The 17418-nt window shown below is 40.3% G+C and overlaps 1 protein-coding gene across 2 annotated transcripts in view; it reads right to left on the reverse strand.

The window, feature by feature from the left end:
- LOC147688482 (UPF0764 protein C16orf89 homolog) overlaps nt 1–17418 on the reverse strand; it is a 555634-nt gene that overhangs the window by 117397 nt on the left and 420819 nt on the right. For both annotated transcript variants that reach the window (XM_086941376.1, XM_086941377.1), the window contains exon 5: nt 12412–12550. In XM_086941376.1, the coding sequence (XP_086797502.1) occupies nt 12412–12550 (139 nt within the window). The remainder of the gene's footprint in view (nt 1–12411; nt 12551–17418) is intronic.

Consider the following 17418-nt stretch of genomic DNA (forward strand, 5'->3'; position numbering starts at 1 on the left):
TCCCTTCTGTGTTTTTAAAATACTGAGGATTGTTCCTTTTTTAATAAAATCAAATATTAGTAAGTGCTATGTCTGAATCACAGGGATTTTTATTTTAGGGGGTTTTCAAACCTTTTTTTTAAAAACATATCCTTCAATGCTCCTATGGTTTGATGAGTAAGTGCAAGTGAGTGGTCATTATATGTATGCTTGAGAAACCACAGTTACACGTCACGTTTTAGGGGAGTCTTTTGGTTTTCCACTGCATTTGAGTGCTCGGTCCCCAGGGATTATTGAGCCACCTCTCTCCTTTTCTTGCTACTACAAAGGTTATCCATGAAGAACACTACATTTACTATATCCCAGCAGTGCGAGTTGACCGTGGTTATGCGAAAGGTGGGATAGCAATTCTTCTTATTGAAGACTAAAGGTGGGCTCAAGAAATAATCCCAAACGATTCTAATAATTTTGAATGTATAAAGATTACATTTGGGATTGACCCTCAAGAAAACCCAAAAGATCTTGTTATCTTCAATGTTTACATTCCCCCGGTACAAAAATGGATGTACTTGCAATAGAAATACTCAACGAAATCGAAAAGCTAGTATAGGTACAAGGCTATATTTTATCACAGGGGACTTCAATAGGAAAAAATCAAAACTGTTGCTTGAAAAATGGGCAAACTGGGACAGAGAAGAAGCTCTGGCAATCTCCACCCCTTTATATCCCACAGAACATAAAGCCGACAAAAGAGGGAAAATCCTGTTAGCCTCACTCCCAATGCTATATGGAGTTATCCTAAATTGCAACGTAGAAGGGGACATTCCAGCATCACCTACAAGACAAGGGAACTCCAGCTCTTCTGCCTGGATTGCATGATCTGTAACTAAGACCTGTTTGGCACTGTCTTAAAATTTAAGATTAACTTTACACATGGAAGTGACCATGCAATCCTGCAAGCAGATACAGAGTGTAAAACACAACCTGCAATATCAGGACGTATCATGTATACTAATAGCATAGTTACGGACAACCAAGCCCAAGGACGGATCCAGTGGAACTCATCGGCACTCACTAAAATTATTAATGCAATAAACATGACACACTTATTACAGACAACTCATTCTATAAATGTGATAAAAAATTCGAAATAGTCACCAAAACGTTGATACAAGAATTACAGGAAAAACTAAAAAATTGGGGTCCAACAAAGAACCGTAACAAAAAACCCAAACTTGGCTATTAACGCAAAGCTACTAAATAAACTGATAAGATCGCAGTTTCTTGAATACTCTGCATCTAAACAACTAGTAATAAAAGCGTTGAAAAACCAGGGCAGGAGAGAAAAAGCAAAAAAGAAGAAAAAATTCCAGGATAAAAACTGGGTAGATATCCAAATAGCCGCAAAACAGAAAAACCAACGTGATTACTGGAATATAATTGCCAAAGAAATAGGCACAAAAAAAGCATTACAATCTATCCCGGTCCCACCGGCAGAATGGTAATCATACCTAACCATTTTATACAAAGCAAATACCATATCAGAAAGGAATAACAGCCCAGCAAAAATTCTAGGTGTAAACTCACCTGATTTTGGAGCACCTACTCCCTTTTCATTTGAGCTACACATAAAAATGGCAAAAATGACGGGAGCAACAGGCCCGGACAAAATTCTGATTATGGTTCTCCAAAGCAACCGTAAAGCTAGGAGTCAATTCTTATCTCCCCTCTTTAACCACATTTTCACAAAAGGGGAAGTCCCTCAATCTTGGAAGGAGAGCATCGTAATCCCCATACACAAGAAGGGTTCAAGGCTGCATCACAGTAATTGCAGGCAGATAGATCTCTTGGGGTCAACAGGAAAGATCTTTGCAGCAACAGTCTTAGACCATCTTAAAGACTGGGCCTTCTCATCAGGCCTAATTACCTTATACCAAACCGGATTCAGGCCAAAGCATTCGTTTACAGATAACTTCGCGGTATTGCAAACCATATTGGACAAATATGTTTCCTTAAAATCTCAGGTTGTGTGTGCTGCTTTTGTTGATTTTACCACTGCATTCAATAGGGTGGACAGAGGAACGCTGTGGAGAAAGCTCAGCAGAATGGGTATCCCGCACCACCTAATCTGTGTATTAACATCTCTTCATTCAGAAACTTGGTGTCAGGTCCAAATGGGGAGGGAGAAGGGGCGCACAAAACCAATTCTGACCCTAAATGGCCTTAGACAAGGATACCTTCTAGCTCCCTTGTTGTTTTCTTTAGACCTCAGCGACCTACTTGATTGTTTTAAACAGATCTGCAATTTTCCACCTAAAATTGCTCTTCACAAAATTCACACTATGATGTATGCAGACGTCCTATTTAGACATAACACCATTTGGTCTGCAAAGAAGCCTGCAAGCACTACACAGCTATACAGAGGAAAATACCTAATACAGAATATCACAAAATTAAAAATAGTTCCATTCTCTGGAAAGAAGCGGAGTAACACATTCAACTGGACTCTTGGGGAAAAAACTGTGGAAGTGACAAATGAGTACACCTATCGAGGTTGTATTTTTAATAAGTACTTACAAAATGTGCTCCATATACAGAATTTAAACCGGAAAGCAGACATCCATGCAGGAGCACTATCACGTTTATATGCCTCGACCAGCCAAAGACACTTCTCTTAGCTACTCTAGGTCTATAGCGGCAAGATTCCGCCAGTGCTCTCATTCGCTCTAGAACATATCCCTATAAAACAATGGGAACACCTAGATCTAAAAGAAGGGGAGATCTTACGGAAACTCGCAAAGATGTCCCAAGCAGTCCCGGTACAAGCTCTTTACTTAGAATTTTCTCTAGTCAGTTCCTATGCTAGAGGAATCAGCAACGTCATCGGATGGGCATACAACCTCCTCCACGCGGAAGAAGGAACGCTGCGATTCCTACTCAAAACAGAAACATTTTATCAAGGAACTTTGAAATTCTTATTTGGCAGGAACGTCTCAACTGCTTTTAAATTATCAAATATTAGTATAGACTTGTTACAATCATGGACCCCTGCCCAGCTGAAGCTCTTTTTAAAAAACTTCACTTCAAGATTAAGCTTTGACCTTGATGTTCAGCACTGTGGCAAACTGCAGTTATTCAGAAAATACACTTAGTATCTGGCCTATAAGAAAATACAACACTAAGGGTCAGATGTAGGTAGCCCTTTACCGATCGGAATCGGCCGAAAATACCAATTTTCGGCCGTTTCCGATCGGTAAAGGGCTAGGGAGATGTAGGTGCACATATTCGGTAATTTCACCGAATCGTTATTATTACCGAATCGGTAATATTTACCGATTCGGTAATATTTACCGATTCGGTAAAATTACCGAAAATGCTATGTGGGTAGCCAATTTTCCATTGGCACATGGCTTACAGAATCGGTATTTTACCATGGAATACAAATCCATGGTAAAATACCGATTCCTGTGTACCTGCACATCTGCGCATGTACACATGTGCCATGTGACAGACAGACATGCCCTTAGGGCATGTCTATGTGCCACATTGCACACATGCCCGTTTTGGGGGTGCTAGAGGGTGTCAAAGTGACACCCCCTGCACCCTTGTGAATTCATTAATTACCGATTCGGTAAATACCGAATAGGTAATGCCTAATCATTCCTATGGGCTTCAAAGCCCATAGGAATGAATGGGCATTACCGATTCGGTATTTACCGAATCGGTAATTAATGAATTGTTAAGGATTCGGTAACGAATCCAGATGTTGGGACCTACATCCCATTTACCGATTTTGAAATACCGAATCGGTAAAATTCGGTATTTCAAAATCGGTAAATGTGATTTACCTACATTGGGCCCTAAATGTATTTTAACCTGAAGCATGGAGTTAGGAGATCTATTGTATTGCTCCAATTTGAAATACTTCCTCTAAACTCTTATACTGCAAGTGGCTAATTAAAGAAAGATCTAGTAGTCTCTGTAATTTATGCAGCGGAGGGCAGTAAGACTTGGAACATTTGTGGTTCACTTGTCCAAGTCCGTTAGTCGTAGAAGCAAGGAAAATATTTCTACAACCAATTAAATAAAATGTAGAATCACCTCTGTTCAAAACTTGATCTCACTTTGCAAGGTTCCGCCAAACAAATTTGTATGTTATAATATATTTAAATTTTTAAGATCTTTTCAACTCTGTACTAAAAAGAAAATGTTTTACTGTTTAACATTTTTAATATCATGCATCAAATATTTGTGGTTCTCAGTAGAGAACGAAATCAAATAAACTTAAAACTTAAAACTTGAAACAAATTTAGGGCTGTTATCAGTGAGGAGTTCCTCAGGAAACCCCTCTCCAGCAAAAATTGATTTGAGAAATTTATTGACAGAGTTGGAATCAGCAGTTCTTACTCACTTGATTTCCTGCCCAACGACTTTGAAAATTCATGAGAACAATGCCGTACTCAGGTAAATTGGCAGACAAATACATTTGGCCAATAATGTCAACAGCAATTTAAAACCAGGGTTTGTCAGGAACTTCCATGGCTTTAACAGGAGAAGGACATGTTACTTGCGATTTGTCACTGATGGCACATCCCATGCAATCCCTAACAAAATGCTCCACCTCGCTGTCTAAGGCCGGCCACCAAACATTTTCTCTTACCCTTCTTTTCATGGCACACATACCTATGTAGCCTTCATGAGCTAACATAAGAACCTGGTTTCTCATGGCTTCAGGAACAACTAACAGTGATAATCTGTACAACAGACCGTTCACCGTGGATAACTCATCAAAAACATGCTTGTACTTGTAGGCACAATTATGTTCATCAATGTTGTGAGACCATCCCTGACATAAAATGTTTAAAATTTCCTTAAATTCCTGATCACATTCAGAAGATTCTCTCCACTCTTGCTCTGAAATAACATCCACAGATTGACCACTAAGACAACACACCAATTCAAAATCATCATGAGCATCCTTTGCTACTGCAAACTTGATGCTGTCAGAAGGTAACCTGGTTTAACAATCAGCAAGGAGATTTCTTTTTCCTGGTACATACTCAATGCTAAAGTTGTGTTCCAGAAGTCTAAATTGCCATCTCGTAATTCTAAGGGTAGCTTTTCCTCCCCCTTTAGTAGTGAACAGGTCGATAAGTGGTTTATGGTCAACACGTACCACAAAATTTGAACCATACAGGTAATGCTTGAAATGAATGATGCCCCACCAGCAGACAAGAGCTTCACGCTCGATCATAGAGTAAGAAGGTTCAGTTCCATGCAAACTCCTCAAGGGAAATGCAATTACTACATCTTTGCCATCTATATTTTGCAAAAGGACGGCACCTAAACCTTTTTGGCTGGCATCAGTCATAATTATGGTTTTCTCAAATGGATCAATCGCTTTAAGGGGAATAGCATGAGCTACTTCATGTTTGATTAAGTCAAATTTCTTAAAGCATGCATGATCCCAAGAAAAACAGACATTCTTCTTGAGAAGAGATCTCATGTTATAAATTTTAGATGCACAATTGGGAATAAAATGGGAATAAACCTTAATGAGGCCAATAAAAGACCTTAATTGATCCGTGTCACATGGAATTCCAAAATCTTCAATGGCTTTAACCAGGCTGTGTTTGGGTTGCACACCATCAACAGATATCATATACCCTAAGTAGTCCACAGTAGCACAATTACATTTACATTTGTCAATGCCAAGGGTGACACACTTTAACAAAGACAACACTTGGCACAATCTGTTATTGTGTTGACTTTGATCCTCACCATACACCAAAACATCATCTTGAAAACCATGACCCCATGCTTACCTTTGAACATACTTTCAACCACTCTCTGAGAGACGGCAGACACAGAGGCCAGACCAAAGGGCTTGCGCTTAAATTCAAAAAGGCCCTCAGGGCCCTCAGGAGTGATAAAAGCAGTTAGGTGTCTTGATTCAGTGTGTAATTAAATTTGATGATATGCAGATGACATATCTAATAAACTGAAGAACTTGGCACCTTTGAGAGTAACTTTCATCTGCGTGATGTTAGGAAGAGGATGCTGATCAACCATATATTCTTTTTTAAATCACGTAAATCTACACACATGCGCAGATTGCCATTTGCCTTTATAGCCAAAACCACAGGAGACACCCATTCAGAAGATTCAATAGGTTTGATTACACTACTTGAACACAATCTATCTAATTATTTATTTAAGTCAGATTGTAAAGCTAGGGGCACCCTCCTAACCTTGTATATGACAGGTTGAGCACCATTTGTTAGTGTAATTGTGCTTAAATCCCTTGAAAAGACCTAACTCTTGTTTAAACACTCCTGGATATAACACGTCCCAAGAGCTTGGTTGGACAGTTTGAACTTGGAAAAAATCTTTCTCCAACATCACCTCTTATTGGGATCAAGGATGATACCAAGATTACCTTGGTCTCCCCTTCCGAGAAGACATGCTTCATCCCTTGCTACGTATACAATGCCTTTGGATTTACTATCCGTGAATTCAAAATCAGCATTAAATTCACCAACAACAGCAATGATTTTTCCGTTATAGCCAATGGGAAGTACACAAGACTGTTTCAGAATTTGCTTTGGAAAAGATTGTTTCCAGAGTGATTTACTTATTAAAGTGAAAGGAGAACCAGTATCAGCCAACATTTGTACATTAACACCATTTACAACAATTGTACACAGAGGTCTCTTTAGTCCTTGGGGATTGACACCTCAAATACCATTGGAACAACCCATGTCCACAATAGTCAGAATTTCATCTTCTTCGCTGGATGAAAAGTTTTCTTCCGTTAAATATTCGACATTGTGTACTTTCTTGAATGGTTCGTTTCTTTTAGACTTACAAACAGCTCAAAGTGCCCTTTCTTGGAGCACTTGACACATATTTTATCAATGGCTGGGCACTACATGGCATTAGCAAGGTGATTAGTACTGCCACATCTATAACACGCTATGTAATCACAGTACCTAAGTAAGAATTCAATCCGTGGCTGTTAAATTACAATAAACTTTAGGTCACCTGGCCTTCAGATTCATTACCCAAAAAAGAATTCCGAAGTGTTTTGTCGGGAACACTGTTTCAAGTCCCTCAATCACTTCATTCTCAACATATTTTAAATTGCGCCGATAACTTGCTAAGATGGCCGCCGCGATAAGCTAGAAACACTAAGCCGATCACACGTTTACAAATCATCGCGAGACTACGCGAAGGCTAATTAATTCAGGAACGGTATTTAAAGAGCGTGTAACTGCAACATTGTTACATCGCCCTGACCGTACTCCATTGATGTTCCATTGGTGATTAATTCCAAGTAAGTGTACCGGCAACCGTAATCTTGCACATGCGCGTCTGCTTAAAATGCCGAATTAAGACACCAGCGTCTTTATTTTCGGACTGCGAGCTTTTTCCTTTTAAATTCGTGGGACATGTATTGCTCTTAAACGCTAGCCTAACAGTAGAATAACTCACCTCTTGTGTAAATAACAAACTAGGGTCACTCATGACTGCAAATACTGTGCTTTTTTTAAATAGTCCTTTGAATGCGAGTTGGCTTTAATGCATGCCAAATTGTGGTATAATTTACCCTAACTTGCCACTCAAACAATAGACTAAGGTTGTTTATAAACCGGTAAAGCCACAAGGTTTCATACCATGGTCACCACATTTGGGCTAAATGTTTGTACACCATTTATGAATTAACATTGGCGGCATCAGTCTAGACTGATACATGATGTGCATTGCGTGCCCTTAATATACGCTGCAATATTAAGTTCCGTTCTAAATAAATATAAGTTTAATGTTTTAAATGATTCACCGCAGTCCCCCTTTTTCATACATGCTCCTCAATTCGTTATCACACAAAGCTACACTATCTCTTTTTTTATTCAGCTCGTATTCTGTGACAGCTGATCTTCATTCTAAAGTGGACTATCTGTCAGATTCCATCTACTACTGCGCCTAAATTGTGGCAAGGTAAATGTTCGAACCTTAAAATCATTAATAAAATAATTGTCTCCACACCTATGAGAAATTATAGCTATACCTTGTTCCTTATAGTGTAACTTCGGCACCTTGGATTCAACTCTGTGCCCAACCCCAGTGCAATTATTTACAAGCACCGGTGCCATCGCGATTTTTATAACTGACACCGTCCGTATTGCTAAAAGTAAGTGCAAGCCGCAATCTGTTGTCCAGCAAGTAACACATGGCGTAGATGCAGCCCCTTAGGTGTATTCGCCTTTGTTCACCTATAAATTCTTTAAAGTTAATTGTTTCCTTTTGCCATTAATTTCTTTAGTCGCCACACCGACTAATTCTAGTTTTAATAAAATGTCAAATGACAGCAATATATTACTAATTTGTTTAGTGTAAACATTAAAATGTAAATATTTCCAGTCTTGTCATAATCATTGTATGTCTTGAACCAGGCACCGAATTCAACTGTACAGATTGTAATGTATGTTTGTTTTTTTACAGAGGGTCATCAATTTTATACACCACTTTGTAGTCCTGATGATGGTCTTAAAAATAAACACAATAAGACCGAAACGTCGACCTGTTCAGTCCAATTCTGCCTAGTATTGTCCCTAAGTCATCTTTTGACTTTCTTCTGACTTTGGGTCATAGATCAACCAACCACTGTGACGCAGCAGTCTGGACTTTAATTTGGATATGTCCAAGGAAAAGCAACCAAGGCCTTGAATATCCTTATTGTATATCCATGTATGCACCCTATTTTTTGTGATTATTCATTGTTTTTTGTACAGCTATTTTGCCTTTAAGTTTAATAATAACTTTCAGACAATAAACCCTGGTTCCTGGTTTTATTGAGCATTCATGCTTTATCGTGATGTTAGTGTGGTAACATCCTATGCTTATTGTAATTTAACAGCCACGGATTGAATTCTTACTTAGGTACTGTGATTACATAACAAGTCCTAACGGTGCTGTAAAGATCTTAAAAAACAAAATCCCTTGCTGGCCATTTTGTCTACATACCTTGCCCAAGCCCGCAAGGGTATATTGGGTTGCTCACCCTTTGATACATAACACATCTATAACACGCCAGTACTTTTCCTGATGTAGTGTTACTGCTTTTTTTATCTGGTTTAATCGTTAAGTCATTAGACGTAGTATATTTTGATTTAACTGCAAACACGTTTTGGCTATTGCTGTTGGATAAAGACATTTGCTCCATGTACGAACAAGTGCTTTTAATCCTTGTAGCGATGTCTAAAGCCTTTTGTAAAGTGAGGTCAGGTTTGGATAGAAGTGCCTCTTGAACCTTTTTGTTGTTGGTTTTTTCTACCAACTATTCTTTGATCATTCCCTATTCAAAAGTTTTGAATTCGCAGGAAGAAGCAAGAATACGCAAAGCGTAAACGTATGTTGAAGCAGATTCACCTTGTAAAACTAATGTCTTTCCAAAGTTACATTTTATAAGCTCTGAACCGTTTGTCTAATGCCCTGATGGCAGTAGCATATTCATCTACTACATTGTCACCTTCACTTTTACCAACAATGGCAATTTCTTTAGGAATATGGTTTAATATGGTACGGCCTTCTGTACCTAAACAATATCTGAGAACAGCATATTTCTTTTTACAAGTAAAAGATTTTCCATTGAGATACACTTCAAATCCTTCTTTCCATTTTTCCCAGTCTATTTCTGGAGAAGCTGTATTTGGTAGAAAAGGTGCAGGTGGAGAAATATCTTGAAACACAGCCGGAATTAATCAATGGGAAACTGTAAAATTATATACACAATAAGGACGCAAATTAAATCATTATTGAATGGGTGCAATGTTAAATTAAATTAGTTTGATGTATAGAAAAGAGAAAAACATTCAAAATGAATTGAATTAAAATGATTGCAGATTGCTGACATCAGCACATGTAGATGTTTAGTTTGGAAATTGGTGTGCAGATCACGGAGATCAGCACATGTAGATGTTTAGTTTGGAAATTGGTGTACAGATCACCGAGATCGGCATAAACGAAAAGTATGCTCAACTTGAAATTCAAGAAAATGTTGCTGGCTATGGAGTGGTGCCTGAATTAAAGATGGCCGCAGGGCAAATATGTGATGACGTATGATGTAAGGACATGGTGTGCTGTTCACTGTGAACCACACTTGGGAATGAAATGAAGATGGAACTTTATTTTAACAGAACGCCTGCACTGTTGAAGACGGAGCACTCACGCACAGCTGGAATGGTGGTTTGTGGCATTAGTGAACCCAGGAGGAATGGCAAATGCACCAGGGTGACATTCTGTTTCGATCCACTTATGCGCCTTACCAGAGTTAAGAAAGTTGTCTGAATAAAAGCAGGAATTAAGGCAGTAATCTCTGGCGTTATCAGGAAAGAGCATGCACAGATAAATCGTCAGCAGTAAATACCGCACACGTGGCGGTCCTGTTGACTGGCAGCCCCTCGCCAGTGTAGGGAAGTACAGACGCAGGTATGAAGATTTAGGGTGTGTTTAGGTTGTCAACAAGACTGAAGAAACAATTTGTCTGCAAGGCAAATTCTTTCTAACTGTCCCCAGAACCCAGACACCACAAGGATCCTTCCATTCTCTTGACCTACAGGAATTCCAGACGTCGAAAGAATGGAAGAAGAACCCAACATAATAATATTTATTCTTTTCATGGGAGAGGCATATTTGGTTGAACTATTGTTTTGATTAGAGGTAAAGTGTGGAACAGAGTAATCTGATGTTTAGAAAGGCACTGGTGATGAATGAATTGGTGTGATGCGATGAGGTGTGATGTAGTGGCACTGACAACTTGTTAGAGGCAGCAGTGGAAACAAGTTCATCTGGTTGAGCATTGCTATAGGTTTGGGAGATTTGTGATCTTGTATTTTTTTCTAAATAATCAGTAGAAAAAATGACAACTATAATTTGGCAGAAAACAGTCAATCAACTGGTGTTTTTGTGTGAGCTTCAGCATGCCTTTACCTCACCAAACTTTCATCTGGACACAAGCTCAATTGTTTTCAGGGACCTGAGGGATAGTAATAGAAGTGGGTATGAGATGCACTTGTTTTGTATCAAAGGGAGATTCACAGATACACAAAGATTCTGCTTTGATTTCACCTTTGGTGGGTTTCCCTGTTTTAGGGGTGATCCTCGCATTTGCTAATGCATTTTGCAGGGCCGGACTAGCCACAGTAGGCATCAGGCAGTTCCCAAGGAGGCTGGTAGTCTGGAGCAGGTTTTGTTACTGGGGCTCAGTTTGGCAGCTGTGCTGCAACATTGGCCCCCAGTAACAAAAGCAGCAGTGTTTCATACTTTCAACGCCCCTCTCGGGGGCTCATCTGATAAAATTGCCAGGGCTGCTTTAGCTTCCCAGTCCTGCCCAGGTGTTCCCTTTCCTTTTCTAGATGCCAATCTACTCAGAAAACAAAAAAATGGCATAGCCTCCTTCCCCCTCAAGGTGGATATCTGGCAGATAAAGGGTCTCTGGTGGGCCAGGTACCTGCCAGCTTCAGGATGCCCAAAAATGAGCACACTTTTACTGGTGCCTCTTTCAAGCCTGTTTCTGCATTATTGATTGGGGCACAAATTTATCCTGTCACTTCTTTTGTGTTGGCTAAGAAACTAAGGACCTGGTTACAAGTGTGGAAGTTCTCCGACTGCCGCACTCGCAGTGGCGCAGCAGTGGCCACTTCTGCAATATTACGACTCTCACCATCGTACCGGTGGTGAACCGTCCTCTACGCCGGGGAACCGCTGTTCCCTTGCGCTGGCATAGCAAAAAGGCAATGGAATATGCTGAGCAGGACTGGCGCAGTACCACCGAGCATATTATGAATTTCTCCACTGGCAGTCTTTTCCAGGCAGTGAGCCCACCATAAAATGGCTGGCAGTGGGGGACCATGCCCCCACCATGGGGATGCACAGCATGTGCCCCACTGTCTGCTTGCACTTCCTAGTTCCACCACAGCATGGACTTCAAAGTCCATACCACGCTGGAACCTTTTAAACTTTCCCATTGCAGTGCCCTTTTTCAGGGCACCGCCATGGGAAAGCTAAAATGCCATTCACCTGCGCAAGATGAACTCTTAATCAGGCGGACGGTGTTTCTGTGGCTTTGGCACAGCCGTGCCAGTGGAGAGCTGGTGCATGAACCAGCCCCTCTAACTTTTCCCTTATTATCCTTATTGATGTACCAAACTTTAAAGACTCACTTGTCTTCATTTTGTGTAATATACATTTCTATATATACAAAAAGGTTAAAAACAATTTCATTCTTTTTTTCAAACCATGACCATCACATCCCCCAATAGTATCTTACAAAAGACAAACCTGTTACTTCAATAAAATGGTAATTGATCCTGGATGACATGGATTTAAAATCACCACAACAACCCTTTTCCCCAAAAGCTCATGACCACTTACTGTTTTCCATGAACAGATCTAGCTGTTCGAAGGGATAGCCATAGTCTTCAACCTTCAGGTTAAATTTCATCATGTTGGCACAAAATCTAGCCGTGTAAAATGGGGTTTCCACTTTAAATAGATGATTTGTGCATCCTTTCTATTGAGAGAAATCAATTTAAATGTTAATGTTATGGTAATTTGTATAGCGCGCGGCTGCCCCAGCCAAGGGGCGTCCCGGCGCTGCGAGCAGACAGATTGCAGAGAGTTAGAGGCGCAGAAAGTGAAAAAGTTATTGAAAGAGATAAGTTTTGATTGAGTTTACTTTTTGTAATTGAGAATCATGCAACATATAATAAGAAAAGGATGTGACATTGGCTAGATTTACTAACATTTTGTGTCATAATTTGCACCACTTTTGTTGGGCAGTCATGACGTAAAATGTTAGTAAATATTCCACAAAGCCATACAACGGGTGATTTACTCTGCCTTGCATAGCTTTGTAATAAAACTTTAACAGAACACAGCAGCTTGTGCTGCATTGCATTACATTAATTCTGGGAGAATCCCATGGGTAGCCCATGGACAGTTCCTTGCATCCACCCCTGGACTTCATGGAATCCCACATTTACAAAGGTTTATAACCTGGGATTGTGTTAAATCGCTAGGTCTCCCAGAGGATGGCATAACAAGCAGAAAAATATTTTTTTCTCCACATTATTTCTTCTTTTAATATTTGCTGCAATCTACAGCACCTATATAAAGAAGAAAATGCCTTGATAGCTTGTTTTTGGGCAGTAAGGTATCCCTTACTGCACAAAAACAATTCTCTTTGTAATGCAGGCACCCCTGCACTGTAATGTAAGGGGGCCTGCAGTGGTGCTATGCTGACTGAAGTGCGCCAGCGCTATAAGAAAGCAGAAGTGCACCATATTTGAGTAGATATGGCACCGTTTTGATCTCTCCCTCTCATGCAAAGCAGCACTGCAAGTTGCCTTCCTACACTGTTTTGCGTGAAAGGTTAGTGAATCTTCCCCCCTGTGTTTAGGTGAATGTATGTAGCTGGCAAATTGTCATATCCTGGATGTGCTGGGAGAGACATTTTTCTAATGTATACCCTCGACTTGGTGTAGGGAAAGTTTGAATGGCGGAGGGGGTTATAAGTGTATCCTAGGGGAAGTCAGCAGTGTTGATATGCTTAAATGTGAATGTTTGTTAGATGGATATGTAGTCAGTAATCTTTTTGGGATGAAATCCACCTACTCTGATGCATTGGCTGGGGAAGACTGGAACAAGTTTGTCAACTGTGTGCAACTCCACCTGGATACTCGGTGGCATAATGCAAAATAGTGGAGTCCCCTGTGGAATGTGATAAGGGCCTGAGTCTCTCATATCTCACAAATGCCATTGGCCTGGGGCTGAGTGGGGGACACTTGGAGATTGGGGGCCCCCTGAAAGGTTAGTAGCCACCCAGTGCCACAGGGGCACCAGGGGCATGTGTTACGTACATCCTGCAAACATTTGAGATATTTCTACCTGCCTAGACATTTTTGTATGCCATATATTGCAATAGTAAGTATACTTGAACCCATGTGTTCTCCAAATTTAAAATTGTTACAATAGTATAACTGGATTTCTGGAATTTTGATAGGCTCGGACCAACGATATGGCATACTAAAGATCAAAATAGTCTTATGTGGGATATTCAGGGCAGCTGCTGTGAACAGTAGGCTTCATGGCTACTATTCATTTTACTTACAGATTTTGCCACACTCTCCCCAGTGCTGAGCCCTCATTCTATGTTTAGGGCTGTTCATGCTTAAGCCTTCATAACATGTTTTACTCAAAATATATGCAGACCACATTTGTGTCCTTTGTTTCTCACATGCTGGCGAATCTGAAGGCACCGATGCTTTGTGGATTCCACGGTAGGGAACAGAGAAAAAAGCCAAAATGTAGCAAAAACGTTTTTGTGGGGAAACATGGTAAACAGTCTTGTGCAAAACAGAGTTTTTTCTCAAATTGCATCAGCAAACCTGTTAGTGTGCTACTACTTCCCTCTTCCCAGCTTTCAGGAACAGGCAGAGTTGAAAAACAATATTTTTCACTACAGTTTTTGCATTTTTCTGGGTTGTACTCAATAGTTTTTAATTTTCACGGTTTCCAACTACTTGCAGGTTATGTAGGTAAGAGCTGTGAAAATGAAAAGTTGTAAATTTATGACAATTTGAAAAAATTCAGAATTCAGCAAGGGGTCACTGGTGAATATTATTCAAGGTTTTCCCAAAGAAAAAAATAGCTGGCAATGCTTTCATTTGTAATTTGTTGTCCTGATGGCAATATACAAACGTAATTTACAATTACATCAATCAGCCCCTTCCAGTCGCAGGACTACATAGTGTTTGTTGGTTATGTCAAAGCACACACTGCCTATAGCCATCAATAGAGCAGCAGGATAAAATGATTTGTCATTGTGTACCAACTGTGATAAAGTTCAAAGGATAAACTCTTATGAAGGAAGAATAGGTATGAAGGAAATGTATGAATTTTTTTAATGTGCCCTAAAATATGAGTTTATAAATACTGGTTATTCATGTGACTCTGAATTTGGGGTTACTCATAATATTATGTGATCCAGATGTCATTTTGCAAAATGTGATCTTTCTTGTACACTGACTTACATTTTGAAGCCAAAACCAGAGAGAGGTTCAATGGATAATAACAAATGATGTATTCTTCCATTTTTCCACACTTCTCCCAATAAAATGGGTTCTCCACTTATGTAGGTGGGCCTTTTTGTACGGCTTGTACATTCTTTTTTACAATTGTGCATTTGCTGGACAACATAAACATTAATCCTGACCACTTGACACCCACTGCTTGAACATAGATCGATAAAAGCTACCCTTCTACAAATGCTAAAATATAATGGTCAACAAGCATAAAAAATGACTAAAATCTAAAAAAGCATCATGCTTCTTCAATAGCTAAGTGCATAGTGAAAGCCACTCAAAGTGCTCATTCAAAAGCGTTAAAAAAGGCCATAGCGCAGCCTCCCTAACTGTGCGGGTAGGTGGAACCAGTACTTGTGTGCAGCAAGTCACGACTGCAGAAACTGTCACCTGAAAGAGGATGCCCGGTTTTTATACCACAGCAGTCTCGATCGCTCAACATCAAATGATTTCCACTCAAAAGTAATCAAGAGGATGGACATATCCCAGAAGTTGGAGAACCCATCAGATAGCAGGACAAGTTTGCCGTGGATGCATTACATGCGCCATGAAGCGAAATCTCTCTACACACCAAGAAATGCCCTAAAGTGTTCTCGCATTCAGTCCAGCTAAGAAAGACTTCAGTCCCGCTATTCCTACAGAGAAATCTCAAAGGTAAAATCCATGATTCATGCACATATCATTTCCTAGTGCTTTGTATCTGCCTACCTGATGGTGTAAATAGAACTGGAAGTGAAATGTTGAAATCAGCAGAGAAATAAACCTGCTGGTGAAGGTATTTCTGCAAAGGGTGAATGGGAGTTACTCTAATTTCTCTATGCGTAACATAGTTTACGTCTCATCATTTCTTGCCATGAGTGTTTGTTGTTTTGTTAGATTGTAAGGTAAAAATGAGCTAGTGTTATTAAGGTGTCAGCATGGTACAGGACCAGCATGAATTACCGGAAGAGTCCAGCTGTAAGGAGGACATGTCATTCTGTTTAATGTCTATTGAAGGTAACATAATGTTACCAAGAGAGCATATCCTAGAGAACAATAGAGTCAACTAGTGCTTGAGCCCTTTCTAAATTTCCGTTGTAAATTTTGCCAATGTCTCAGCATCCTTCTGCTGGGAAACTTTCCACACTTCATTTTCAGTCGTGAATGTTGTAGCTAAATGACAAGTTCTCCCAAAACAGAACATTAATTTATCTTGGCACGTCCCCTTCCAATTGGAGTTGCATCTTGTATATTAACAATGCGGGACACTTACCCTAGTATCTGGTGTTTCCACCTGGATATTGCCACTCAACAACACTGCCACCAGACTATCCATCAGGTTCCGGTGAACTATCATGAATTTTGACGTGATGACAGGCATGGTCAGAGCCGACTGAAGAAAGTGACCAAATTAGGGCCACCTGGGTCACCCGCGACCACCTCTCAGCCTTCCATACAAATGAAAAGTAATCAGACAGTAGAGAATACAAACCAAGTATGTTTATTCAGATATACTCGGGCGGAGCCAAGTCTACCGAGTCTCTGTGGATTGCTGCAGAGGGACTGACATCAGCAAGCACTGTGATACATTATGTACAATTCAGAACCAATGAGGGCACGCCCAGACTGGAAATTTCCAGATGGAGGCAGCTACACAAAGGAGGTACAGAAGGATAAGTTTCGACACTCGAACCGGGCACACACTATCTCTACGCCAAGGTCGTTCTGCCTGTGCCCATCGCTGGACCCGTGGGAACAGGCCTCTATTTAGTGGGAAAGGTATACGTTAATAAGAACAGTGTATTCATTAGTACAAGGCTCAACTATGAAGGAAACAAAAATTACCCAGACTGCTTCTCGCAGAGACAGAGAGAAGCTAGTTTCGATCATTACTCAAAATGGCGGCCAAACATAAAATGGTGCAGTGAATGCTAACTTATGCAGACAATATATGTAAAGAACACAGCTAAAGCATTTTTATTCTAACAACACTTCCCATTCAGAAGCAGTGTCCTCAATAGCCATGGCATGCTTGACTTTAAGTCCTTCTTCCATCTTCTTTTTGAATTGAGGTTTTGACTATTAAGGTTTATCTTCCATTTTAGGTCTCACCTATGCAGCGCGCATGCGCTGCATAGGAGAGAGACCTAATGCAATCGGCACAGCTTTGGGGGCAAAAACGTGCACGTGTTGCATTGCTTGCAATGGCAACGCGTGCACATCTGGCGATTTCATTGCAGAAGTGTGCGGCGCCATATGGTGGTGCCATATGGTCACAATTGCAATCGCGCCTTGCTGCACGCTCCCGCAAGGGAAT

The sequence above is a fragment of the Lissotriton vulgaris genome, chromosome 10 (genome assembly GCF_964263255.1).
Source record: "Lissotriton vulgaris chromosome 10, aLisVul1.2, whole genome shotgun sequence".
NCBI classification, from domain to species: domain Eukaryota; kingdom Metazoa; phylum Chordata; class Amphibia; order Caudata; family Salamandridae; genus Lissotriton; species Lissotriton vulgaris.